Consider the following 10,147-nt stretch of genomic DNA (forward strand, 5'->3'; position numbering starts at 1 on the left):
TGCTGCCTGGGTGGCCTGAGCGCCCATGGGGTCCCACGGTGGGGCTTGGGTGTGATCCAAAGAGCATGAGTTTTTGATATGTAACAACAAATTCAACAAGCTCTGCAGCCCCGGGGACTCAGTTTTCTCATCTTCAAATGAGGATACAGTGCACACTTAGCCCAGGCTTAACACTTCACATGCAAGGGAGCAATTATGAGACTCAGAAAGGTCGTGCGACTTGCCCAGGGTCACACAGCTAGTGACAGGCAGAGCTGGGATCTTCTGCCAGAATACGTGCACGCCTGCACGGAGAGCTGTGTGGTGTGCCCTCTCCCAGGCCACCCTGGCTGGTCCCTGGCTGCACTGGCTTTTGCCTTGTGGACACAGAGGAAAATCAGAGTTGGGCAGCTGCAGCCCAAGCTTAGGGTCCTGGGACTTGGGGCAGGCAGGTGGGCAGGGTGGTTCTGCTCTGCCCCTGCCAGGAAAGCCTGGGCATCACCTGAGGCGGACCCAAGTCAGGTAGGGGTAGGGTGAGGAGAGGCAGTGCTTTGGCTGCTGCGCGGCTGGACTGAACAGTCATGATCACCATCATGAGCTGGGAGAGCACTCTTGAGGCTGGGGTGGAGGCTATTATAATCCCATTATCCGCAGGAGAATACTGAGGCTCAGAGAAGGAGAAATGGCCTTTCCCATGGCAGGGAGTCCAAGTCTGACCCCTCTGGGAGCCTGGAACAGTGTGGGAATTCAGGGAACCTCAAGTGGGTGGCAGTGCAAGATGGAGACCATGGGTCCCCCCGATCCGTGGCAGGCACCCATTTGCCACCCATCCACTCCTTTGCATGCCCCCACTCGTGTCCACTCTGCATGCCCCACTCAGAGACAGGCTGCCCGACATGCCAGGGCCCTCCCAGCTCCTGTCCCCACACTGAGCGCTCTCCGCGGCATGGCTTCCCTGCTCTGAGCCCCTTTCCAGGCAGATCTGTAGGGACTTTCTAGGTTCACTGAGCATGTTTGTGTCGGTTGCTCACTGCACAAAGGCACCTGGGTGAGAGATCATGCCCCACCCTGCTACACTGTGCACTCTGGTGAGGGTGCATGTTGCCTGGAGGTGAGACATATTTCCTTAGCTGTCAAAAAGGTGCTGTGGGGGCTGGCGTAGCCCTGCGGAGGAGAGCCTGTGAGAACGCGTGTGTGCGAGGGTTCACACCGGGGGAGCGCTCGTCCTCATCTGTCCGACCCATGAGTTAGGGCTCCCATGCAGATGACTGATAAGGAAACCTACAGATAAGGGCTGCCCAGAAAACAGTCTCCTGAGTAGGAAAGGCAGTGACTGAGCCCCAGCTAGAGGGGCCCTGCTGGAGACCACCTGCTCCTAGGGTCTGTGTCCAGGGTGAACCACTGCCACCATGCCCTCGCAGGCTCATGACAGACCCTCGGCCCAGGGCTGAGGCTGCTGCACCTTGCTCCCCTGTTCTCCCAGGTGAAGAGCTGAACTGTGGAGGGTGGAGAGCTCCCAAGTAGACTTCAGGGACAAGTGCCCCCTGACCCCGGCCACCCTGCCTGCTACAGTGCCTGAGATTCCACCAAGACACTCCTCTTCTAAGGTTAAGGCATAGTCTACATAGCACAGAGCCTTGCCTCTGCATTCCAGCTGGATCTGCCTTTCACTGTGGGCCTGGGTGAGGTCCTTGTCCTCACTGAGCCTCTGTGTCTCTAACAGGGATATCGGGGGCCACCTGCAGAGAGAGGGTCTGGCGGGGGGTGTCTGGGAAAGGGCTTTGTAAACTACAGGTAAGGAGGCTATTACTAAGTTGCAGGCACCCCAGCGGGGTGAGGATGAGTGGGCGGAGGAGGCTCTGGAGCGCTGTCTAACGCACAAGAGTCTGACTGTTGCCTCTTCCACACACACGGACTGGTGCGGGATTGGGGGTGGGGTGGGGAAGGAGAAGGAGAAAGCACTCCTAGGGAGCTGCCAGTGGTTGGGGCGGGGGTAAACCTTGGGTCTGCCATGGATAGTAAGGCTTTCTGCAAGTTCCTGCTCCTCCTGAGCCTCAGTTTCCCCCAGAGAAATGACAGATAAGGGTCTGGACCACCATGATCCCCTATTCCAGGGGGTAGGCTCCTTGGGAGTGGGGCAGGTCTGCCCAGGACCCAGGACCTGGCACTTGTCACATAGATGCAGCCTGTGGCCCTGTTGCAAGAACATTCCAAACCCAGAGTCCGACAGGTGACTCCACTGACACCCCACCTGATGACCACCTCCGGAGCCCGAGCCTGCAGATGCCTCCCATCCATATGGAGTCCTGCCGTGTTCCCCATCGAGGGGCGGGCACTTGGGAACGGGCACTGCGGGACACACGCCTGTGTCGGAACCAGCCCTGTCGCCCTGGCGATGGCTCAAGTCCTAGGCACCCACGGGGGCTATTAGTGAGTGTGGGAGGGGGTTTCCATGGTGGCGGTCCCGAGGGGGCAGACACAGGGATCAGGGAGGGGCGAGGGCCGGCGGGACCTTTCTCCTTTGTCCGCGGCACACTAGGCCTTTGTTCTTGCCTGGGTCCCTTTGACAGATGTGACCAGGACCATGGGTGCGGGGAGGACTTGGGTTACAGTCCCCCATCCCAGCGAGTTCCGAACCACCCTGGAGGGAGGGCAAGGAGGGCAGAAGAGGGGGTAGAACTGCTGGACTCGCCATCCACTGGGACGCCCTCCTCCTGCAGGTGCAAAAGCCACTCCTATCCCCAGACGCTGGGGCAGGGTGACTTTCAATTGGCTCTTATTAATGTAAACACCTTCCCCAGCTGCCAGTGGGCAGCCTCAGTGTGTCCCCAGGGCAGGACCAGGAGAGGGCAGGGCTAGGAAGGGCAGGTGAGGGAGGAGGGGAAGGGGCTGTCTGTCGGGGGTTGGGAGGAGGGCATTTGATCCAGTGCCATCCAAGGCTCTGAAGATCTGAAGATCCAAGTTCAAACAGATTTTATTCCTGGAGCCCTCTGGGGTCCCTTAACCCAGCCAACCCCTTCCCTGACTCCTACGGTGCTGGCTTTGGTACTTGTGAGGGCCTGGGCACCAGGACAGTTCCATGAGTCCTCACGTGCCCCACTCTGGGACCCTCTCCATGCTAGTGCCTGACCCAGTATGTACCACGGAGGACCTCCTCCTCCCCACCGCCTGGGCCCTGCCTGGAAGGAAGCCGAGTCCCAAGAGTAAAGTGCGGTGCCTATTTGCAGGGCTGGCATCAGCCATCAGGCAATTGAGACTGGGGAACACTGAGTCCATGGTCCTCTCAGAAGCGGGTGTCTAGGAAGGAGGTGGAGCCTCGTTGGGGCCTGGGAGGCCCCTCGATGGGGGGGCCCCGGGCCCGAGTCAGGAGCCCATGGAAAGTCTTGCCGCGGGTCTGGGGTTTCCGCCGTGGTGGTCTGGGCTCCTCTGGGGGCTGCACCACAATCCGAGGCACCTCAGGCTTGGCGCCTCGTCGTGCCCCTGCCAGCTGCTGGGCCTCGAAGATGGCTTGGGCCCCAGCGAGGCGGACCTGTGGCCGGGGCAGGGGCCCCGGCGCAGAATCGGGCAGCTGGGCCAGCTGGGCCTTGATCTCCCGCTGCAGGTCCCGCTCTGACAGCACCACGTTGTGCACCTGTGGGGAGCAGTCGGTGCTGCGTTTGCCCGGCCTCAAGGCAGGAACAGGAAACTGAGGTCCCAGCCCAGGAAGTGGCTGAGGACTGAGGGGCTGACAGACAGCCTCGCTGGGGAGCCACAGAAAGCCACTGGAAGCCTCGGGTTTTCGTGTTCTCTGAAGCTCAGGGGACAGGAACTAAGTCCCCGTTCTCGCTTTGGGTTCCTGCTCTGGGACTCAGTTTCCCCCATGCAGCAGGGGCTGGGCAAGTCCGAGTAGAGGCGGGGGCACCCACCTGTGACATGAAGGCCTCCTCCTGCAGCTGCGCGGGGGGGATGGCTCGAAGGGCTCCGAGTGTCTCCAGGAGGCCAGGGCAGGCCCCTCGTTGCTCTGCAGTGCCCAGCGCCAGGCGCACCAATGTCAGCCCCACACGGAACAGTACCTTGGCACCTGCAGGCCGGAGGCTCACTCACTGGGAGGCCGGCCCTGCCCCTCCACAGTTCTGCACCCAAACCTGCCTTCAGCCATGTGCCTGCCACTGTCCTGCAGCTCTGCCCCCCCACCCCCAGTTCAGGTACAATGACAGAGGGTAGAGTTACATTTTGGGCGACTCAGCCCACTGCACTGGTCAAGTTAGCCTCAAGAGCCACAGATGCGGCCGGGCGCGGTGGCTCAAGCCTGTAATCCCAGCACTTTGGGAGGCCGAGACGGGCGGATCACGAGGTCAGGAGATCGAGACCATCCTGGCTAACACGGTGAAACCCCGTCTCTAATAAAAAATACAAAAAACTAGCCGGGCGAGGTGGCGGGCGCTGAGACAGGAAAATGGCGGGAACCTAGGAGGCGGAGCTTGCAGTGAGCTGAGATCCGGCCACTGCACTCCAGCCTGGGCAACACAGCAAGACTCCGTCCCCCAAAAAAAAGAGCCACAGATGATTTGGGGAAGAGTTAATATCTTATGAATTTGGTTACTGTCACCTCTCATCCCCACCCCCGCCAGAATGAAGGTCTCAATCACTTGATGCTCAGATGCCATCCACATCTGGAGCCAGCAAGTGCCCAGCAGGTGCCTGTGGGCTCCGGGGAGGAGCACCTCCTACCCTCCCTGAGCCAGTCAGGCCTCCATGTGCTATGACCACCCAGCTCCTACCCCAGGCGGCATTCGGGTGACAGGTGATGTGCCACCAGGCATAGGACCACCACCTTCAGCACACCTGGTCCTATGACTCGAGGCTCCAAAAGGAAACCCCGGAGCTGGTGAGCTGGCTCCCCGCCAGCACCCCAAGGCTCCAGTCCCCTCCAAGTCACCAGCTTCCTGCCAGGAGCCCGGGGCTACTGATGCCTTCACACCAAGCCCTCCCTGGGCCTCAGCTTGCTCATCTCCATGAGGAAAGGTCAGGTGGAGCCCTTTAAGGGCCTTTCCAGCTTGGATCTGTGACCCTCTGATTCTAGAAAGATCCTAGGCAGAACTGCTCTCCCCTAAGCTAGGAGCATAGCACTTGGTGCACTCCCCACAATACGAGCTTGGGCTAGTTTTGGAGCCTCAGAATCCTTTCCTGGCAGCCTCTAATCTGAGAAGAGACACCAGGGGACTGGCGAGGTTGAGTGATGATGGTGACTGTCAAGAAACAATCACTACTCATGCTATCGTCCTTCTGATAAAGGGAGCCTGTGTAGTGTTTGCCCTCAGGCGGGCAGGTCAAGCCCTGCCCAGCTCTGCCCAGCCCTGCTCTCGAGGTCTGAGGCTGGTTGGGAGGTAACCGCATGGATAGCGACTTGGACACCTGTGATCAGAACTCTAAGCCAGCCAATGGTTCCTCCACTGTGCGGAGGGCAGGAAGCCGGCTGAGCACACGACAGGCATTCAGTATGCATGCTGATTGATTTCTACCACGTTTTAAGGTGCAACCTCCAGATCTCACATATAGAACAGAATGCAGGTGGGTTACCGATGGCAGTGTCAAGGCGGAGTCCCAAAGACACAGGGAGTCCAGCTTGGCCCTGCTCGACTCCCCTCCCGTTCTTGGCCTGGCCCCCAGCCTCCACTTCTCTGGCTTCATGGCTCCAAGCCCTCCCTCCTTCATGGACTGTAGCCTGGCCCCTGGGGACAGTGGCCTCTCTGGCCCAGGCCTCCACAGGCACCCCGGTGAGTCCTCCTCCTGCACAGAGCAGCCAGGAAGAGCTTAAATGCAGCCATCGCCCCTGCGCTCCCCTGACACTCTGTCACATCCCTACTTTTATTTTCTTCATGACACTTCTGACAATCTATAAATATCTTGTGTGAATTTGGTTACTGTCACCACCCATCCCCACCCCCGCCAGAATGAAGGTCTCGATCACTTGATTCCCAGCTGCAGATCCACGTCTGGAGCCAGTGAGCATGCAGCAGGTGCCTGCCGGCTCCGGGCAGGCACGCCTCCTACTATCCCTGAGACACTCAGGCCTCCATGTGCTGTGATCGCCCAGCTCCTGCCCCATCTGCCTCCCCTGGAAGCCTCCCTGGCCCAGCTCTGCACCAGGCGGTGCCTGGGTGATGGGTGATAGGTGATGTACCACCAGGCACCAGGCCATCCCCTTTGGTACACCCAGTCCTGTGATTTGAGGCTCAAAAAGGGAACCCTGGGGCTGGTGAGCTACCTCCCCACCCATACCCCAAGGCTCCTGCCCCAGCCACTGGCTGCCCCACTCACCCTCACTGAGGAAGGCATCCCAGACACGCAGCACTGTGGGGAAGGGCAGGGAGCGGGCGAAGAGGCACAGGAACCACTCGGGCAGGTAGAGCAGGGGCCCGACGCCCACCTGCTGCAGGTGCTTGTGCACGTGCGGAAGCAGCCGCCGCAGCAGGGCCATGAACACCTCGGCATCCAGCCGCACAGCCTCCTGTGGCCACGTCCGTCAGCAGGCCAGCACCGCCACCCCCAGGCTCAACCTCCCTCAGTCCCCAGACCCCCACCCGCTCACCGGACCCCTGCCCCTCCCTCCTCCAGCCCCCATGCCAGCCCCTCACCATGTGGGGCCCATAGTAGCCGGGGAGGTAGACCTCACAGATCTGCACCAGGCACCAGAAGGCCTCCTGGGGAAGGGGCAGGGCACAGGCCTGTAAGTGCCCACGAAAGAAGGGACCGCAGAGGGGAAGTCAGGACAGGGGAAAGGAGTGAAGGGGAGGGCCTGGGCACCACAGGAGCCTGGACTCAGGGCCACTCCTAACCTGCTCAGTTCCTGGGAGCCCTTCCCAAAAGCACCCCGCTCTCCCCAAGGCAGGGCCTGCTGAGGGGTTTAGGGTGTTGGAAATCACAGGGCTCATGGTGTTAGATTTGAAGGTCACAGGGTTGGGGTTCACTGGCCAAGGGTTGGAAGTGTCCCAAAGTTCAAGTCCTGGGTTTCTGGTGCCATTGGGGTTGGGGTCACAGTCCCCAAGTTCAGAATCAGGAGTCGTGGGGTCAAGGTGATAACATTCAGATTCCTAGATGACTGGGATCAAGGTTGGGGTCAAGGGTCCCAGGTTCCTGGAGTCAAGGTCATTAGGCTTGAAGGTCTCTGAGGCTGGCAGTCATGAGGCCCTGGGTCACTAGGAGGGGGTCCAGGGAATCAAGGGTCGCAGGTTTCTGAGGCCACAGTTCCTGGGGATGGGGTTCCCTGGGCCTAGGTCACTAGGGTTCCTGGAGCGGGGTCAAGGTCACTCACCTCCGGGGGCAGGTGCATGAGCAGCACAGCAGCCACGGGCCCCTGGGCCTGGCAGTAGCCCTGCTCCGGTCGATACAGGGTGTAGGCCTTGAGCACCTGCAGGAGCCCCTGCTGCCTGTGCCGGAAGACCCCATAAGGGGCCAGTCCTGCAGGCACCTCCTTCTCCACCCTCTGGGGGTCTCTGCCCAGGCCTCAGTCTCCCTGGGCCTTGCTGGGTCCCCTGAGATGCAAGACTGTACAGCTGGGCTGGGGAAAGTGGGCTGGAGCACCCAGGGCTTGGGGGGCTGGGGGTCCCTGGGTATCACCGGCCTCGTACCCGTGGCCCTGAGGTGACACAAACATCTCGTGCAGGGGGAACTGGCGGTGAAGGTCCCTGCCAATGGTCTCCATCCACTGTGGGTCTCCAGGGGCCTCTGCCAACTCCTGTGGGTAGCCAGGAAGGTGGGTGTGAGGGTTTGGTGTGGTGAGGGGCTCTGGGTAGGAGAGTTGGGGCCCCTGCCCACTCCCTCACCTGATAGGTGCCAGGGCTGTTTTTCTGACACACGTGGGCCCCGCACAACAGGGGCCAGCACCGGGCACGCAGGGCAGACGGGATGCCTTTCCGGCACTGCATCTTTACCTGTGGGTGAGGCCAAGGGCTCCACTAGGCAGCCTCCATAGCTCCTGCTGGCAGGCCCCAGGCACAGCTCATCAGCAGGCAGAGGCCCACTTTGGGCGGCAGGGAGCAAAGACAGGAGGTGCTGGGACACAGGGTGGGTACATTTTGGCAAGATGTGGGCCGAGGCAGACAGGAATGAGCCATGGAGGCCAATGGGGCCCCTGCCCTGCCCCCCTCACCTTCTTGTACTGCCAGGGGCCAGTGGTGCCCCTGCCCTGCCCCTCACCTTCTTGTACCGCCGGGACATGGTTTTCTCCCAGTGCAAGGTCATCTCCACCCACTTCATCTCCCGCTGGCGGATGAGGTCTGCAGGCGGGTGGCCCGGCCTGGAAATGCATGGCACAGGTATCCAGGCGCTGGGCAGCTGTTACCCAGGGCCCACACGGCCACCCTCCAGGCTACCCTGGTGAACCCAGCTCCTGGCCCTAGGGATCACTGGGAGCCCTGTGGGGTGACCTGTGACCCAGGAGCTGCCAATGCTTGTCATGGGGACAGGAAAGGATGTGGCTCCAATGTGGGCAGAAGCAGGAGACTGAAGGGGTGAGTGGGTGTGTGTTGGGGGAGGGGCTGGTTGGCTGTCACCCAGGATAGGGACACAATTCACAGGGGAAGCTGGCTGGAGAGAGCCCTGGACTGGAAGCCCGGAATCCTGAGTTTGAATCTGAGTCTGTGTCTGATCTCCTGTGTGACCTGGGGCAAGTTTCTGTCTATATCTGGACTTGTGTTTCTGTCTGTAGCTTGGGGAAAGGGGGAAGGAGGAGGTATGGGTCTGTGATTCGGATCTGGGATTCCTGAGCCAGAGCTTCACAGGGGAAGGATGTTCTGCCCCAGTGGTGGGTGCGAACCCTCGGAGGCTGGGGGTAAGAGATGTACAGAGGCCTCCCCGACCCTTCCCACCTTAGGGTTCCACCTGGCGCCTGTGGAGGGGTGCTACTGGCTGAGTCCCCCTCCCAATCCCTACCACCAGACCCTCCCGGCCTCCCTCCAGAATTCAGCCCTCAGCCCCTGTCCTCTGTCCCAGCATCCCACCATCCCTCACCCTGCCCCCTTACCCTGGCTCTGCCGAGCTGCCCCCAATGAATCCATAGCGGTCGGCCTGGCGATATGGGCCAGGCCCACTGAGCTCTGAGTCGGACCCCAAAGAGCTGGAGTCATCCTGCAGCTCAGGAGGCTGCACCAGGTCCTCCCCCAGGGCCTGGGCCATGGTGCCAGGGGCCTTCAATGCCACAGGCAGAGAAAGTGGGGAGAACCAGTGTGAGGGGCCGCTCCCGGCCAGCCTGGAGCCTGGCTGCGGGGTCAGAGTGGGGAGGTTTCAGGGTATCTCACCAAGCCTCCTATGTCTCCTCTTTTATGGGGGCGGGGGCTAGGCCCTGCCCTGACAGAAAAGCCAGGCCTCTGTCCGGAGACCCAGCCCCAGGCCCAGCCTCTGTCTCCACCAGCCCAGTTCACCTCCTGCAGCACCTCACCTCCTCCTCTCACTTCCTCCTCCTCCTCACACAGCTTCAGCAACCGCTGGGGGCCCCTCCCAAGGGTGGGGGGTGTCACCCCTTCCTCTCTGAGGCTCTTCCTGCCTGCCCCAGTGCCCCTGAGCTGTGGGCTCCTCCCACCCTCCCCATGGCTCCAGTGACTGAAGGCTTGAGTTTCTGTGCTGGGTGTGGAGGGCCCAGGCCTGTTAGACACAGAGGCCAGGCCACCTCCAATTCTTTTGTTTGTTTCTTTTGAGACAGAGTCTTGCTCTGTTGCCCAGGCTGGAGTGCATGGCACGGTCTCAGCTCACTGCAACCTCCACCTCCCAGATTCAAGTGATTCTCCTGCCTCAGTCTCCCAAGTAGCTGGGACTACAGACATGCACAACCATGCCCGGCTAATTTTTGTATTTTTAGTAGAGACAGGGTTTTGCCACGTTGGCCAGGCTGGTCTCAAACTCCTGACCTCAGGTGATCTACCCACCTCAGCCTCCCAAAGTGCTGGGATTATAAGCATGAGCCACCGCACCTGGCCTTTATGTTTGTTTCTTGAGGGTCATGCTGTGTCACCCAGGCTGGAGTGTAATGGCACCATCTGGGTTCACTGCAACCCCCACCTCCTGGTCTCAAGAGATCCTTCTGACTCAGCCTCCCTAGTAGCTGGGACTGCAGGCGAGCACCACCATACCCAGCTAATTTTTGTATTTTTTGTTGAGATGAAGTTTCGCCGTGTTGCCCAGGCTGGACGCA

At 60.6% G+C, this 10,147-nt stretch overlaps 1 protein-coding gene across 5 annotated transcripts; it reads right to left on the bottom strand.

Annotated features, from left to right (window-relative positions):
• Positions 1 to 2,935: 2,935 nt before the first annotated feature.
• Positions 2,936 to 9,499, bottom strand: TBC1D10C (TBC1 domain family member 10C). 5 transcript variants are annotated; one of them, XM_023186136.2, is made up of 11 exons: positions 9,398 to 9,499; positions 8,984 to 9,219; positions 8,158 to 8,257; positions 7,785 to 7,892; positions 7,590 to 7,696; positions 7,274 to 7,388; positions 6,597 to 6,686; positions 6,280 to 6,469; positions 5,539 to 5,748; positions 3,885 to 4,039; positions 2,936 to 3,610 (listed from the first exon to the last, which is right to left on the bottom strand). In XM_023186136.2, exons 2-11 carry the CDS (start codon positions 9,133 to 9,135, stop codon positions 3,263 to 3,265), a joined length of 1,575 nt encoding a protein of 524 aa, XP_023041904.1. In that variant the 5' UTR covers positions 9,136 to 9,219; positions 9,398 to 9,499; the 3' UTR covers positions 2,936 to 3,262. The 5 variants fall into 5 exon arrangements, with proteins under 5 accessions (XP_023041904.1, XP_023041903.1, XP_023041906.1 ...); XM_023186135.1 differs by having other exon boundaries at positions 8,984 to 9,147; positions 9,258 to 9,438; XM_023186138.2 differs by lacking the exon at positions 9,398 to 9,499 and having other exon boundaries at positions 6,597 to 6,662.
• Between the last annotated feature and the right edge of the window lie 648 nt (positions 9,500 to 10,147).

The sequence above is a fragment of the Piliocolobus tephrosceles genome, chromosome 13 (genome assembly GCF_002776525.5).
Source record: "Piliocolobus tephrosceles isolate RC106 chromosome 13, ASM277652v3, whole genome shotgun sequence".
Classification (NCBI taxonomy): domain Eukaryota; kingdom Metazoa; phylum Chordata; class Mammalia; order Primates; family Cercopithecidae; genus Piliocolobus; species Piliocolobus tephrosceles.